The sequence below is a fragment of the Salvelinus alpinus genome, chromosome 30 (assembly GCF_045679555.1).
Source record: "Salvelinus alpinus chromosome 30, SLU_Salpinus.1, whole genome shotgun sequence".
NCBI classification, from domain to species: Eukaryota; Metazoa; Chordata; class Actinopteri; order Salmoniformes; family Salmonidae; genus Salvelinus; species Salvelinus alpinus.
In genome coordinates, this window is record NC_092115.1 from 12,445,905 (window position 1) to 12,464,138 (window position 18,234).

At 42.2% G+C, this 18,234-nt stretch overlaps 1 protein-coding gene across 1 annotated transcript in view; it reads right to left on the reverse strand.

Annotated features, from left to right (window-relative positions):
• The window catches only part of LOC139560150 (carboxyl-terminal PDZ ligand of neuronal nitric oxide synthase protein-like), a 39,892-nt gene that overhangs the window by 7,790 nt on the left and 13,868 nt on the right, over window positions 1-18,234 (reverse strand). The window contains exons 3-7 of the mRNA XM_071376694.1: window positions 12,036-12,128; window positions 9,800-9,858; window positions 8,456-8,564; window positions 3,511-3,655; window positions 2,365-2,489 (exon numbers count right to left, since the gene is read on the reverse strand). Coding sequence (XP_071232795.1) covers window positions 2,365-2,489; window positions 3,511-3,655; window positions 8,456-8,564; window positions 9,800-9,858; window positions 12,036-12,128 — 531 coding nt within the window. The remainder of the gene's footprint in view (window positions 1-2,364; window positions 2,490-3,510; window positions 3,656-8,455; window positions 8,565-9,799; window positions 9,859-12,035; window positions 12,129-18,234) is intronic.

Below are 18,234 nucleotides of genomic sequence, written 5' to 3' on the forward strand. Positions count from 1 at the left end.
AACACAGTGTCCAAAGAAGGGCCAGATGTATACAGAATGGTGTCGTCTGCATAGAGGTTGTTCACTGTTCACTCTGCTACCGCTCGGCAAGCGATACCGGAGCGCCAAGTCTAGGACCAAAAGGCTCCTTAACAGCTTCTACCCCCAAGCCATAAGCCATAAGAACAATTAATCAAATGGCCACAATGTATGCCTCCCCCACTTTGTGTTTACATTGCTGCTACTTGCTGTCTATTATCTATGCAGTCACTTTCCAAATGACCTGGACTAACCTGTACCCCCACACATTGACCTGGGACTGGTACCCCCTGTATAAAGCCTCGTTATTGTTATGTCATTTTCTTGTGTTACTTTTTGATTTGATTATATTTTTCTACTTTAGTTTATTGGTAAATGTTTTCTGAACTCTATTTCTTGAACTCCGTTGTTAGATAAGACGTTTACTGTAAAACAAGACATCTAGAATACACAATACTATCATCATCTTGCTAACAACCATTGGCTCAAACACAGAAGTCCCCCACCATAGACCTTATCATATCAATATGGAATGAGAGAGAGAGAGAGAGAGAGAGAGAGAGAGAGAGAGAGAGAGAGAGAGAGAGGGAGAGAGAGAGAGAGAGAGAGAGAGAGAGAGAGAGAGAGAGAGAGAGAGAGAGAGAGAGAGAGAGAGAGAGAGAGAGAGAGAGAGAGAGAGAGAGAGAGAGAGAGAGAGAGATAATAGATAGTGAGTGGGTTGTATGACACTGGTTAGTAGAGCACTGGAGGGCATCATGCTGTGTTTTCATCAATAAAACATAGGAACACATTAATATTACAGCACCACCCTATGAAATATTTCTCAACCTTATGACAACAAACACAAGATAACGACAAACAGGAGATAACATCTCAGTTCCACACTAGATGCTTCAGTAGTGTTTGTTAATCTGCAAAAAGCTTCAACGTGGGACCGTCATAGGATGCCACCTTTCCAACAAGTCAGTTCGTCAAATTTCTGCCCTGCTAGAGCTGCCCCGGTAAACTGTAAGTGCTGTTATTGTGAAGTGGAAACGTCTAGGAGTAACAATGGCTCAGCTGTGAAGTGGTAGGCCACCCAACCTCACAGAACGCGACTGGCGAGTGCTGAAATCCGTAGCGCGTAAAAATCGTCTGTCCTCGGTTCCAACACCGAGTTCCAAACTGCCTCTTGAAGCAATGTCAGCACAAAAACTGTTCGTTGGCAGCTTCATGAAATGGGTTTCCAAGGCCGAGCAGCCACACACAAGCCTAAGATCACCATACGCAATGCCATGCATCAGCTGGAGTGGTGTAAAGCTCGCCGCCATTGGACTCTGGAGCAGTGGAAACGCATTCTCTGGAGTGATGAATCACACTTCACCATCTGGCAGTCCAACGAACTAATCTGGGTTGGGTGGATGCCAGGAAAACGCTACCTGCCACAATGCATAGAGACAACTGTAAAATTTGGTGGAGGAGGAATAATGGTCTGGGGCTGTTTTTCATAGTTCAGGCTAGACCCCTTCGTTCCAGTGAATGGAAATCTTAACGCTACAGAATACAATGATGTTATAGATTCTGTGCTTCCAACTTTGAGGCAACAATTTGGGGAAGGCCCCTTCATGTTTCAGCATGACAACGTGTCACGCCCTGATCTGTTTCACCTGTCCTTGTGCTTGTCTCCACCCCCCTCCAGGTGTCGCTTATTATCCCCGGTGTATTTATCCCTGTGTTTCCTGTCTCTCTGTGCCAGTTCATCTTGTTTTGCCAAGTCAACTGACGTTTGTCCTGGCTCCTATTTTTCCCAGTCTCTGTTTTTTCCTTGTCTTCCTGGTTTTAAGAACTCTCGCCTGTCTCCGACCTGCCTTTTGCCTACCCCTTTTGTTCTAATAAATATCGGAGCTCAATCATTTGCCTCCTTTCTCTGCATTTGGGTCTCGCCTTGTGCCCTTATACAATGCCCACGTGCACAAAGCGAGGTCCATCGAGAAATGGTTTGTTGAGATCGGTGTGGAAGAACTTGACTGGCGTGCACAGAGCCCTGACCTCAACCCCATTGAACACCTTTGGGATAAATTGGAACGCCGACTGCGAGCCAGGTCTAATCAACCAACATCAGTACCCAAACACACTAATGCTCTTGTGGCTGAATCGAAGCAAGTCCCTGCAGCAATGTTCCAAAATCTAGTGGAAAGCCTTCCCAGAAGAGTTTGCTGTTACTGCAGCAAAGGGGGGACCAACTCCATATGAATGCCCATGATTCTGGAATGAGATGTTTGATGAGCAGGTGTCCACATACATTTTCTGTTGCAAGACGTTTCGTTACAGTGTGATGTAATGAATAAGACTCAGGTCATACAGTACCTTCCCATCTTTACTAAGAAGGTCCTGGCTTTTGGTCTTGTCCAGGTCAGATGACAAACAGTCGATGCTCTCCTCTGTGGTGGCTTCAAGGTCGGTCGAATCAGACAATGCCAACCTCGTCTTGGCTGAATGAGAGAGATGGATGGAGAGAGATGGATGGAGAGAGAGATGGATGGAGAGAGAGAGAGATGGATGGAGACAGAGAAAACAAATCATAAACATACTAAAATAGGGACCAACTACCACCAGCAAAAACGTATAACATAACCCATTCCTTTTATACAAACTAATTGTATTTTAGAGATTTTTTCAGTCCGAAAGACGCTTGAAACATCGAATCAGAATTTGGCTGCTCTCCACTCTCTCTAGAGTCACACTCTAACTGATTGAGTCTCAGAAGAGAATGTCCCCACTGTGCAAATATAGAACAGTATGTACTAGGTAATAAGATGGTTCTAGGTAATAGGACGCTACTAGGTAATAAGATGGTTCTAGGTAATAAGATGGTTCTAGGTAATAGGACGCTACTAGGTAATAAGATGGTTCTAGGTAATAAGATGGTTCTAGGTAATAAGATGGATCTAGGTAATAAGATGGTTCTAGGTAATAAGATGGTTCTAGATAATAAGACAGTACTAGGTAATAAGATGGATCTAGGTAATAAGATGGTTCTAGGTAATAAGATGGTTCTAGGTAATAATCTGGTTCTAGGTAATAATCTGGTTCCAGGTAATAAGATGGTTATAGGTAATAGGATGGTTCTAGATAATAAGACAGTACTAGGTAATAAGATGGTTCTAGATAATAAGACAGTACTAGGTAATAAGATGGATCTAGGTAATAAGATGGATCTAGGTAATATGATGGTTCTAGGTAATAAGATGGTTCTAGGTAATAATATGGTTCTAGGTAATAAGATGGTTCTAGATAATAAGACAGTACTAGGTAATAAGATGGATCTAGGTAATACGATGGATCTAGGTAATAGGACGGTTCTAGGCAATAAGATGTTTCCAGGTAATAAGATGGATCTAGGTAATAAAATGGTTCTAGGTAGTAAAATGGTTCTAGGTAATAAGATGGTATTGGGTAATAAAATGGTATAAGGTAATAAGACAGTATGGTGCATGGGCAAGTGAGTCACACCTGGCACGGCGTCTTCCCCATCTGCGTCGGCAGCATTGGTGTCCAGTCCATCCTCAGAGCTCTGCTCCCCTGTCTGCTGCAGGGTCTGCTGGTGGCACACGTCAAAGGCCTGGCCCACTGTCCGCACAATGCGCATGGCCTGGGACTATAGGGGTGAGGGGTGGAAGAAAAGGGGAGAGGGAGGTGAGTCGGATGGAGGGAGGGGGAGAGATGGTGAGGGAGGGAGGGGGAGAGATAGGGAGGGAGGGAGGGAGGGGAAGAGACAGGGGAGGGGGGGGGAGACAGAGGAGGGAGGGAGAGAGAGACGGGGGAGAGAGAGGACAACAAAAGGAGGGAAGAGAGGTTTTGACGGCACAGTAATTCAGTAGGTACATGCTGTCGTTGTAATGGATTGGTTCATTCCAGAGCCGTAGGATCTCAAGCTTTTCCTTTAGACCCTACAAGGCACAACGAACTCAAAAATCCATTGATTATATAGCCAAAATAATTCAATACTTCCAACGTTATACATTCTTGCCCTTAGAGCGATAATGCCACAAGGCCCGAAGGTGGGTTGTCTTGGGTACTCAGCGGCACATTGACAAGGTGCTTATAAAATGCCTCACATTCATACTGTGGAGGAATGCTGCCACAAGGCTGTCAATCACTACTGTGTGTCGGTAAGCACAGGGCAAGTGTTGTGTGTGTGAGACGGTGTGCTCCTATGGCGCAACAATAATAACCATCGTTATATGTTTATGATATTCTGTGTTACCTATGTATAGTAAGTACCATACTGTACCGTATGACGATCATTTGGGCTATTTCCAGTAGATGCCTCAATCCAAAAAGATCACCACTAATTTTCCTTTTACATGGCCCAACCGGAAGTGAACTCACGACCTTTGAGATACTAGCACTGCTCTCGAAAAAATAACCATCTGGACCACAAGGCCAATTTAGTAATTTCAGGATTCTATCAACCCAACAGTGATCAATGGGAGCCAGGGTTACCAAACCCAGTATCAGCAGTTTACCCTCCACTCCTCTGGACAAAGTTTGATCTGGAAGTCCGAGATAAGAGGTTCAGGGCTGGAGGCATCTGAGAAGCATGACTACACCATATAGGGGATTACATCCTGTGTCTTTACTTTCTGGTACAGATCGCAGGTGGTACAGGTTGCAAATGTCAGAATTAAAAGCCTCTTTCACTCTGACTGCATCCCTACGTAGTGCCCTACTTTTGACCAGGGCCAATAGGGAATAGGGTGTCATTTGGGACAAATTAGTATGTTGCTTCAATCAGTCACTGTCAACGGTACATGCCTGGTATCCATGGTGAAGGGATGGGAGTCAACCTCACTGGAAGGGTTGTTATCCAGGCTTTTGTAATGAAGAACATTTCCGCTGTTTGATATGCAGCTATGGGGTAGTCACGTGCCATTCTTTTCTACGAGCATTTTTCTATCGTGCAGAGTTGAAAGTCATCAGATGTGTGTACTGTGTGCAACTGTGATCTTGTAGATGAGACAATGTGTGTGTGTGTGTGTGTGTGTATAGACAAAGCTCTCTATTGATCCAAGAGTCCCAAGGCTCCTTTAATGCATCATGGCACAGTCCCTATACCTAGCCCCCTTCCCTAAGCAGCTGCTGCCACATATCTGATACCCTGTAGAGATAAACGGATTATACACCACAGATTATATACCACGGATCAAATACCACTGATTATATACCACGGATTATATACCACGGATTATATACCACTGATTATATACCACTGATTATATACCATGGATTATACACCACTGATTATATGCCACTGATCTGGATCCTGTGGATAATCTCATACCCAGCCCACTCCCACAGCGATACACACTGTTTTAACCATAGAATTACATAGAAGATATATAGAAAGTATTCACACCCCTTGACTTTTTCCACATTTTTTGTTACAGCCTGAATTTAAAATCGATTAAATTTAGATGTTTTTGTCACTGGCCTACACACAAAGTGGAATTATGTTTTTATAAATGTTTACAAATGAATGAACAATTTAAAACTGAAATGTCTTGAGCCAATAAGTATTCAACCCCTTTGTTATGGCGAGCCTAAATAAATTCAGGAGTAAAAATGTGCTTAACAAGTCACATAAGAAATTGCATGGATACACTCTTGTGTGCAATAATAATGTTTAACATGATTTTTGAATGACTACCTCATCTCTGTACCTCACACATACAATTATCTGTAAGATCCCTCAGTCGAGCAGTGAATCTCAAACACAGATTCAACCACAAAGACCAGGTAGGTTTCCCAAAGCCTCGCAAAGAAGGGCACCTATTGGTAGATGGGTAAAAATAAAAAAGCAGACATTGAATATCCCTTTGAACACGGTGAAGTTATTAATTACACTATGGATGGTGTATCAATACACCCAGTCACAACAAAGATACAGGCGTCCTACCTAACTCAGTTGCTGGAGAGGAAGGAAACCACTCAGGGATTTCACCATGTGGCCAATGGTGACTTTAAAACAGTTACAGAGTTTAATGGCTGTGATAGGAGAAAACTGAGGATGGATCAACAACATTGTAGTTACTCCACAATACTAACCTAATTGACAGAGTGAAAAGAAGGAAGTCTGTACAGAATACAAATACTCCAAGATATGCATCCTATTTGCAATTAGCCATTAAAGTAAATCTTCAAAAGAATGTGGCAAAGAAAGGAACTTTTTGTCTTGAATACAAAGCATTATGCTTGGGGCAAATCTAACACAACACATCTCTAAGTACCACTCTAAAGAATGTTATGGGTATTCTTGTTATCGGCAAGGACTAGGGAGATTTTTATGATAAAAATAAACAGAATAGAGCTTAGCAAAGGCAAAATCCTAGAGGAAGACTTGGTTCAGTCTGTTTTCCAACAGACACTGGGAGACATATTCACCTTTCAGCAGGACAATAACCTAAAATACAAGGCCAAATATACACTGGAGTTGCTTACCAAGACGACATTGAATGTTCCTGAGTGGCCTACTTGTTACAGTTTTGACTTAAATCGACTTAAAAATCTGTGGCAAGACTTGAAAATGGCTGTCTACCAATGATCAACAACCAACTTGACAGAGCTTGAATTTTTTTTAAAGAAATAATGTGCAAATATTGTACAATCTAAACTCAGCAAAAAAAGAAACGTCCCCTCACTGTCAAATGCGTTTATTTTCAGCAAACTTAACATAAATATTGTAAATATTTGTATGAACATATCAAAGATTCAACAACTGAGACATAAACTGAACAAGTTCCACACACCATGTGACTAACAGAAATGGAATAATGTGTCCCTGAACAAAGTGGGGGTCAAAATCAAAAGTAACAGTCAGTATCTGGTGTGGCCACCAGCTGCATTAAGTACTGCAGTGCATCTCCTCTTTATGGACTGCACCAGATTTGCCAGTTCTTGCTGTGAGATGTTACCCCACTCTTCCACCAAGGCACCTCAAGTCCCCGGACATTTCTGGGGGGAATGGCCCTAGCCATCACCCTTCGATCCAACAGGTCCCAGACGTGCTCAATGGGATTGAGATCCGGGCTTTTCGTTGGCCATGGCACTGACACTCCTGTCATGCAGGAAATCACGCACAGAACGAGCAGTATGGCTGGTGGCATTGTCATGCTGGAGGGTCACGTCAGGATGAGCCTGCAGGAAGGGTACCACATGAGGGAGGAGGATGTCTTCCCTGTAACGCACAGCGTTACAGATTGAGATTGCCTGCAATGACAACATGCTCAGTCCGATGATGCGGTGACACACCGCCCCAGACCATGAAGGACCATCCACTTCCAAATCGATCCCGCTCCAGAGTACAGGCCTCAGTGTAATGCTCATTTCTTCAACGATAAACGCGAATCCAACCATCACCCCTGGTGAGACAAAACCGTGACTCGTCAGTGAAGACCACTTTTTACCAGTCCTGTCTGGCCCAGCGACGGTGGGTTTGTGCCCATAGGTGATGTTGCCAGTGGTGAGGACCTGCCTTACAATAGGCCTACAAGCCCTCAGTCCAGCCTCTCTCAGCCTATTGTGGACAGTCTGAGCACTGATGGAGGGATTGTGCGTTCCTGGTGTAACTCGAGCAGTTGTTGTTGCCATCCTGTACCTGTCCCGCAGGTGTGATGTTTGGATGTACCGATCCTGTGCAGGTGTTGTGTGGTCTGCCACTGCGAGGACGATCAGCTGTCCGTCCTGTCTCCCTGTAACGCTGTCTTAGGCGTCTCACAGTACGGACATGGCAATTTATTACCCTGGCCACATCTGCAGTCCTCATGCCTCCTTGCAGCACGCTCACACAGATGAGCAGGGACTCTGGGCATCCTTCTTTTGGGGATTTCCAGAGTCAGTAGAAAGGCCTCTTTAGTGTCCTAAGTTTTCATAACTGTGACCTTAATTGCCTACTGTCTGTAAGCTGTTAGTGTCTTAATGACCGTTCCACAGGTGCATGTTCACTAATTGTTTATGGTTCATTGAACAAGCATGGGAAACAGTGTTTAAACCTTTTACAATGAAGATCTGTGAAGTTATTTGGAATTTTATGAATTATCTTTGAAAGACAGGGGCCCTGAAAAAGGGACATTTCTTTTTTTGCTGGGTTTAGGTGTACAAAGCTCTTAGAAAGAATCGCCAAAGGTGATTCTAACATGTATTGACCCAAGGGGTTGAATACTTATATAATCAAGATACTGTATATTAGTGTTTTATTTTTCATAAATGTTTTACAAAAGTTATAATTTTTCTTATAATTTTTCTTCCACTTTGACATTACAGAGTATTTTATGTAGATCGTTGACACAAAATACCAATTAAATAAATGTTAATCCCACTTTGTAACACAACAAAATGTCAAGGCAGTGTGAATACTTTCTGAAGACACTGTAGAATTACAGGATCTCTAAGGTCTTACCTTCCTCTTGGATTTGAAGACATTACAACGGAACATGTTGCTCTGTCCATCTCTCGCAATGTAACTGAAGATCTTCAATTCCTGGGCGTCATGTGACACATAGAAAATCCTAAATGAGATGGGGAAAATGTCTTGATAATGAGAATTTGATTGATTTCACTTTTAAAGGCCCAATGCAGCCATTTTAAATCAATATCAAATCATTTCTCTGTAATAATTAAGTAACTTACTGTAAAAGTTTTCCATTAAAATTCACAAAATTAGCTTTTTAGCAAAAACTATTTCTCGATAAATAATTTTGCTGGGACTGTCTGGGAGTGGTCTGAGTGGGGAAGGGGAAAACTGGAAACTAGCTGTTACTCTCTTGGTTATTGGTCTACTAACCAATTTACTGCCTGTGATGTCACCTGGCAAGCCAAAATCTTCCGCCCATACAAGCTGTTGATTAGAACGTCCTATGTAGATTGTATTTTCAGGGGCCTCCCGTGTGGCGCAGCGGTCTAAGGCATCACTACAGATCTGGGTTCAATCATGTGACCGGGAGACCGATGAGGTGGCGCACCATTGGCCCAGCGTTGTCTGGGTTAGGGGAGGGTTTGGCTGGCTGGGATATCCTTGTCCCGTCGCACTCTAGCGACTTCTTGTGTCGGCCGGGTGCATGCATGCTGACATCGGTCGCAGGCTATACAATGTTTTCATTGACACATTGGTGTGTCTGGCTTCGGGGTTAAGCAAGCAGTGCGACTTGTTAGGGTCATGTTTCGGAGGACGCATGACTCTCGACCTTCGCCTCTCCCGAGTCCCTACGGGAGTTGGAGCGATGGGACAAGACTGTAACTACCAATTGGATATCATGAAAATGGGGTAAAATGTACCCCTCCCAAAATATAGTATTTTCTACTAGGAAATAACACTGATGACATTTTCATACTTTTACAGTGTTAGTTTCATCAATAAAACTGAATTTTGACCTTACTGAGCGTTTAACTACTCAACCAAAAGTCATCAATGTATAAATATACCCCCCAAAAAATGTTCAAGGCTCAGTGCAGTGAAAAACATGATTTTCCTGTGTGTTATATATCTTTCTTTTCCACACTGTGAGGTTGGAATAATACTATGAAATTGTGAAAATTATGATAAAGACCGCCTATAAATGAGGTAATAGACCAATAGGAAAGAGACTTCCCAGCCTCTCTTTTTTGACCATTTTAATTGAAAACAATCTCAGTAAGGTACTTCATTATTACCCAGAAAGGATTTGATATTGAGATTTTAAAAAATGGCTACATTGGACTTTTAAAAAGAGTGTGTATGTTTGAGGACACTTTGACATTCCCTTACCTATAGATGGGGTCTTGTGTTATCATGACTGTGTTGTCATCCCATGACCACTCTTTCCTCTGGAAGACAACCAGAGAACAACACAATGCTGCAATTCACTGCTATGACGTATGACTTAGGGACAGATTTATGAAGTGTTTCACCTAAAATAAATATGGACTTCAACTTTTTTCCAACTGCAGACACTCAATATGGAGGACCTTGCAGCTTCCGTGAAGGACAGAGAGCTATGGCATTCCATCTTTTGGCAAATCAACACATTCCGCATCCATAAGCCATTCCGCCTCCATATGCAAAGAATGTTGATCAGAAAACTGTATTTTTACATTTCAGGATACATTTTTTAATATTTTTTTTTCTTTTGGCCCTGGAAGGAACAGTTACACACTTCACACTGTTGAAAACATATAACACACGGAAACTGTAGATGTACAGTGCATTCGGAAAGTATTCAGACTCCTTCACTATTTCCACATTTTGTTACGTTACAGCCTTATTCCAAAATTAATTAAATTGTTTTTTCCCCCTCATCAATCTGCACACAAATAATGACAATGCAAAAACAAGTTTTTAGAAATGTATATAAAAAAATACCCAGAGATATACCATTTACATACAGTAAGTATTCAGACCCTTTACTCAGTACCTTGTTGAAGCACCTTTGCCAGCGATTACAGCCTTGAGTCTTCTTGGGTATAAGATTGGTGCAACTGTATTTGGGGAGTTTCTCCCATTCTTCTCTGCAGATCCTCTCAAGCTCTGTCAGGTTGGATGTGGAGCGTCGCTGCACAGCTATTTTCATGTCTCTCCAGAGATGTTCAATCATGTTCAAGTCTGGGCCATTCAAGGACATGGAGAGACATACTTTTTTTTTTTAGCTAGGCAAGTCAGTTAAGAGCAAATTCTTATTTACAATGACGGCCTAGGAACAGTGGATTAGCTACCTTGCTCAGGGGCAGAACGACAGATCTTTACCTTGTCAGCTCGGGGATTCCATCTAGCAACCTTTCGGTTAGCGCCCCAATGCTCTAACCACTAGGCTACCTGCCACCCCACACTTGTCCCGAAGCGACTCCTGTGTTGTCTTGGCTGTGTGCTTAGTGTCGTTGTCATGCTGGAAGGTGAAACTTCGCCCCAGGCTGAGGTCCTGAGCGCTCTGGAACAGGTTTTCATCAAGGATCTCTCTGTTCCTCCAAACGTGACGCTTGGCATTCAGGCCAAAGAGTTCAATCTTGGTTTCATTAGACCAGAGAATCTTGTTTTTCATGGTCTGAGAGTCATTTAGGTGCATTTTGGCATACTCCAAGCGGGCTGTCATGTGCCTTTTACTGAGGAGTGGCTTCCATCTGGCCACTACCATAAAGGCCTGATTGGTGGAGTGCTGCAGAGATGGTTGTCCTTCTGGAAGTTTCTCCCATCTCCACAGAGGAACTCTGGAGCTCTGTCAGTGACCATCGGTTTCTTGGTCACCTCCCAATCTCCCACGATTGCTCAGTTTGGCCGGGCGGCCAGTTCTAGGAAGAGTTTTGGTGGTTCCAAACTTCTTCCATTTAAGAATGATGGATGGCCACTGTGTTCTTGGGGACCTTAAATACTGCAGAACGTCTTCTCCAGATCTGTGCCACAATCCTGTCTCAGAGCTCTACGGACAATTCCTTCGACCTCATGGCTTGGTTTTTGCTCTGACATGCACTGTCAACTTTGGGACTTTCTATAGACAGGTGTGTGCCTTTCTAAATCATGTCCAATCAATTGAATTGACCAAAAGTGGACTCCAATCGAGTTGTAGAAACATCTCAAGGATGATCAATGGAAACAGGATGGACCTCAGCTCAATTTTGAGTCTCATAGCAAAGGGTCTGATACTTATTTAAATAAGGTATTTCTGCAAACAATTCTAAAAACCTGTTTTTGCTTTGTCATTATTGGGTATTGTGTGTAGATTGCTGAATACATTTTTTTTATTTAATCCATTTTAGAATATGGCTGTAACGTAACAAAATGTGAAAAAGTCAAGGGGTCTGAATACTTTCCGAATGTACTATATGTATCATTGACTTCAGTGTAATATGATAATTGATGTTAGTGTGCATTATGGACACTACACAAGACAGCCAAACTCATACAATGTAAATTGAAGGGGACTAAGAAAAAGTCTCCAATACAATGATAGAATAATTCCTAACGTTTTGACATTCTGTCTTCATCGGGGTGTCATCTGTCGAAGGGGCCTTACCTTTTTCTTTTTTCTCAAAACCACCCTTACACCATCAGCAGACACAATGATGTTGACTTTCTTCTTCTTCATGTTCTTCAATTTGAATTCATACTGTAGGGGAGGGGGGGGGGGGGGGGGGGTGTCAATTAGATAGATTTGTACATGAAATTGGAATGTCAAATAACCCATACAATTATACGCTATACAGTATGGACTACCATGGACTTTGGTGTCCATTCCTATTCAAGAAGTAAACTGAAAGTTCAATTCCTCAACCTTGTCCAGAGATACCTGATGTAATGGAATGAAAACATGTACCACTAACAGGGAGTGAGCACTAACAAGCAGTGAGTACTAACAGGGAGTGAGTACTAACAAGCAGTGCGTACTAACAGGGAGTGAGTACTAACAGGTAGTGAGTACTAACAAGCAGTGCGTACTATCAGGGAGTGAGTACTAACAAGGAGTCAGTACTAACAGGTAGTAAGTACTAACAAGGAGTGAGTGCAAACAGGTAGTGAGTACTAACAAGGAGTGAGTGCTAACAGGTAGTGAGTACTAACTGGGAGTGAGTGGTAACAGGTTGTGAGTACTAACATTTAGTGAGTCCTAACTGGGAGTGAGTGGTAACAGGTGGTGAGTACTAACAGTTAGTGAGTACTAACAGGTCGTGAGTACTAACAAGGAGTGAGTGCTAACAGGAAGTGATTACTGACAGGTAGTGAGTACTAACAGGTAGTGAGCACTAACAGGTAGTGATTACTAACAGGTAGTGAGTCCTAACTGGGAGTAAGTACTAACAGTTAGTGAGTACTAACATGTAGTGAGTACTAACTGGGAGTGAGTACTAACAGGTTGTGAGTGGTAACAGGTAGTGAGTACTAAGAGTTAGTGAGTACTATCAGGTAGTGAGTACTAACTGGGAGTGAGTACTAACAGGTTGTGAGTGGTAACAGGTAGTGAGTACTAACAGGTAGTGAGTACTAACAGGTAGTGAGTACTAACAGGTAGTGAGTACTAACAGGTAGTGAGTACTAACGGGTAGTGAGTACTAACGGGTAGTGAGTAGTAACAGGTAGTGAGTAGTAACAGGTAGTGAGTACTAAGGGACAGATTAAAATTGACAATTTACGGTGTCATAAAAAAAGCACCCCCCTCCCCAAAGTTACAAAAAGTTCCACATGACCGTCCCCTTGTACTATAAAATAAAATGAACACCTTCCCTCCTCATAGAATTAACTCAAAATATGGTTTACGACCACAAATAACACTAACTGTAGCGACCCTGTGTTTATAAACGTGGATTTTGCCACTTCAGCATGCTTTTGTGGCACAGTCAATACCACATACGGCTACGGGCCAGAAGGTTGAGGGTTCGCCGACCACCACAGACGAGCTCACTCTACCTGCCTGTTTCATTACACAACCATCAGAGACGGCTGCCGACAATGATCAGCTCTGGGGAAATCCGTTTTTCAACATTTTGATGCCATATTTATAATCATATAAAATATATGCAATGAATTTTCCACCAACAGGTTTCTGTGCCAGTGCACTACACAACCAATAAACAAAGCATACTGACATCGGGCACTTCAAATCAAATCTTATTGGTCACATACACATGGTTAGCAGATGTTATTGTGAGTGTAGCGAAATGCTTGTGCTTCTAGATCCGACAGTGCAGCAATATCTAACAGGTAATATCTAACAATTCCACAACAAAACCTAATATCTAACATATTCCACAGCAAAACCTAATACACACAATCTAGTAAAGGAATGGGATGAGAATATATAAGTATAAAATATATGGATGAGCAGTGACCGAGCGGCTAAGATGCAATAGATAGTAAAGAATAGATAGTGAAGGATACAGTACATATGAGATGATTAATCCGAGATATGTAAACATTCTTAAAGTGGCATTATTAAAGTGACTAGTGTTCTATTTATTAAAGTGGCCAATGATATCAAGTCTGTAGGTAGGCACTCTGTGCTATTCGTGGATGTCAATCTTGACCTTGTAGGTTTACCCAGTATCGACGGCTTGGCTTGGCAATCTCTAAATGTCATTCAACTTTCTTGTGTTTTGTAACAGGTGTCCGCTGCACAGTTTGAATTGATTGATTTTATTTGTTAGATAAAAAAAAAAATACATATATAGACAAAGATTATTTAAAGTGACCGGAATTGCACAATAAAGTCAGGAACTTATTTCCATAGTAAAAAAAAAACTAAAGAAAACATATACAATTACAGAGATACAGACACATTACAGAGATACAGACACATTACAGAGATACAGACAAGAGATACAGACACATTACAGAGACACAGACAAGAGATACAGATACATTACAGAGACACAGACAAGAGATACAGACACATTACAGAGATACAGACACATTACAGAGATACAGACACATTACAGAGATACAGACACATTACAGAGATACAGACACATTACATAGATACAGACACATTACAGAGATACAGACACATTACAGAGACACAGACACAGTACAGAGATACAGACACATTACAGAGATACAGACACATTACAGAGATACAGACACATTACAGAGATACAGACACATTACAGAGATACAGACACATTACAGAGATACAGACACATTACAGAGATACAGACACATTACAGAGATACAGACACATTACAGAGATAGAGATGAAAAAATGCTCAACTTCCAGATGAGTACGAGGGGGGAGTTTAAGTACGATTCTTACAAGCTTGTTTGGCTGGTAGCTTAATCTTTAGATGTTTGTGTCTGCTGGTGAACCATGATGTGCAGCATAATCAAAGTGACACTGGACTAGTGCACTTGCCAGAGTCTTCAGGGTGTCTATAGCTAGGTTTCCATCCTATTGGCGACCGATTTTCATGTGAATATTAAAAAATCTTCATAACAACAATGTGCCATTTCAGAGTTTCCTTTAAGGCATGTGGTCATCCTTATGGTCATCCTTATGGTCATCCTTATGGTCATCCTTATGGTCATCCATCTGGTCATCCTTATGGTCATCCTTATGGTCATCCTTATGGTCATCCATCTGCATTCAGATCCAACCTGGCGCATCAAGCAACATCAATAAACAATGGATATTGGCCAAATGAGCCTCATTTACATGTCCTTAAAAACAACCTATAACAAATTACAAAAACACTATTCCTTGTGTTTCGATGTGTAGCATATGCAAAACTTTATAGCCTATTTTTTTATTTGTATTTTTTCTAGGCTACTTACCTAAAACAATAACTGTCCACCTCACGGTTCAGCTGATATGAGCACTAAATGTATCAGGACAGTGTATGTATAGGCCTGTAGGCTTAGCTGTCCACTGTATGATATTCATACTTCAATAAATACATTTGAGAAAAGGCAGAGACCTTTGGTCGAACCCCAGAGAGATAGAGATACTGTATCCCGGTGGCATGCTACGACACCGACACCTATTTCTTTATGTCAGATAGCTACTGTGTGTGGTATACAGATATAGACGTATAGAAGGTAGGGTAATTCTTACATTTTCTATCCAAATATTTTGTATAAAAATAAGCATTATATTCTTAGATTATAGGAGTAACTCTGGTAGGCCTGAAACAGTCTTCCTCAAGTTCAACCGCTGAAGTCATTTATAGCTCCGGGGCCCACTGCCGTCGTATCATAGGCCTGCAGCAGTTACAGCTTAATAAGAGCCACACCAAACCTTCACCAACATTTCTAAATGCTATTCAGGTCATATCAAAAGTAAGTCAAGCCATTGTTTATAGGGAAAATACGAGCAGAAGAGTGAATGTAAACCAGGGAAATAAACACACTACCCTCCCTGTGTCCACCAAAACAAACACATACCCTCCCTGTGTCCACCAAAACAAACACATACCCTCCCTGTGTCCACCAAAACAAACACATACCCTCCCTGTGTCCACCAAAACAAACTCACTACCCTCCCTGTGTCCACCAAAACAAACTCACTACCCTCCCTGTGTCCACCAAAACAAACACATACCCTCCCTGTGTCCACCAAAACAAACTCACTACCCTCCCTGTGTCCACCAAAACAAACACATACCCTCCCTGTGTCCACCAAAACAAACTCACTACCCTCCCTGTGTCCACCAAAACAAACACATACCCTCCCTGTGTTCACCAAGACAAACACATACCCTCCCTGTGTCCACCAAGACAAACACATACCCTCCCTGTGTCCACCAAGACAAACACATACCCTCCCTGTGTCCACCAAAACAAACACATACCCTCCCTGTGTCCACCAAAACAAACTCACTACCCTCCCTGTGTCCACCAAAACAAACACATACCCTCCCCGTGTCCACCAAAACAAACACCTACCCTCCCCGTGTCCACCAAAAACAACACATACCCTCCCCGTGTCCACCAAAACAAACACCTACCCTCCCTGTGTCCACCAAAACAAACACATACCCTCCCTGTGTCCACCAAAACAAACTCACTACCCTCCTTGTGTCCACCAAAACAAACACATACCCTCCCCGTGTCCACCAAAACAAACACATACCCTCCCCGTGTCCACCAAAACAAACACATACCCTCCCCGTGTCCACCAAAACAAACACATACCCTCCCTGTGTCCACCAAAACAAACACATACCCTCCCTGTGTCCACCAAAACAAACACACTACCCTCCCTGTGTCCACCAAAACAAACACACGACCCTCCCCAAAGAAAAGAAGAAAGTTTGACAACTCTTCCCTATTTTGGACCACCCCTCCCCCAGTAAATTTCGATCTGTCCCTAGTACTAACAGGGAGTGAGTACTAAAGTATTTAGCATTGATATCCCTACAAGACACCATCTGCTGCTGAGAATAAATCAAAGTTTGAGTCAACACAAAGGCTGAAGAAAAGTGGCAAAGTCAGATTGTAGAGCTGGTAAAGTCTCCAACAGAAAAGTTCCCCCCCAGAGTGCATTAGACATGAAGGAAAACTCAGTAGTGTGCACCACTTTTATCCTTCCCCTTCATTAATTAGACTTGTTAGATGTGTTCCCTCTGCCTGTACTGTAGTCTAAGGGACCAGACATCAGGACCAGACATCTAAAGAAACTGGTTTTTCCCCAAATTAGGAAATATATCAGAAGTCCAATTGATCAAATGAGGACTTTTATCAAATTAGCACTTTTCCACTTCTGATCTTCAACCAGAAGACTAATCAGGATCCTCTCATGTCAGAGGTTTGAAGCTATGTCCTGCTGCCTTTCTCCCTAAAATAGAATGATATTCAGACTGTTTTTTTTTTACACTAATTGGGTGACTTTTTAACTCCTTTTTAGTATCGGACTATGGACTATTTCATGGGCTGTACTACTGTTTAATATTTCACTGTATTGCTGTTTGACTGTATTGTCTTGCTGGGTATATTACTGTATTTTAATATATCCTGTGCCTACCAGCAATAAATGCCCCCCTGGGATGAAAAAAAGTGTATTAAATTTGTAACCCACAAAGTTCCATGGTTCCTTGAGATGTGTATAGGCGGTCACTGCCTAGCCACACACATAGTCACTTGCTGGAGTGTATTCATTAGCCGCACACCGTTGCAAAACGTTTCACACTATAAAAACGTTTTTGCAACGGAAAACGTTTTGGACAAATTCAGGTAGGTCTCTTTGGTTCCAGGTAGAACCCTTTGGGGTTCTAAAGGGTTCTACCTGGAACCAAAAGGGTTCTACCTAGAACCAAAAGGGTTCTTCAACGGGTTCTCTTATGGGGACAGCCGAAGAGCCTTTTTAGGTTGTAGATAGCACCGTTTTTTCCTAAGAGTATAGTGAATACACCCCTCGTTTGAGTAGAATGTTGGGGTCAGAAATGTTTGGTAACAAGAAATAGTAAAAAAAATAAAAAAAATCACACTATCAAGTGAAAGACTCAAATCAATCAAATGTATTTACAAAGCCCTTTTTACATGAGCAGGTGTCACAAAGTGCTTATACAGAAACCACTGGAGGTTGGTGGCATCTTAATTGGGGAGGACGGGCTTGTGGTAATGTCTGGAGCTGAATAGGTGGAATGGTATCAAATACATCAAACACTTGGTTTCTATGGGTCCTCAGATACTCAAAAGGTTCAACAGCTGCACCATCGAGATCATCCTGACTGGTTACATCACTGCCTGGAATGGAAACTGCTCGGCCTCCGACCGCAAGGCACTAC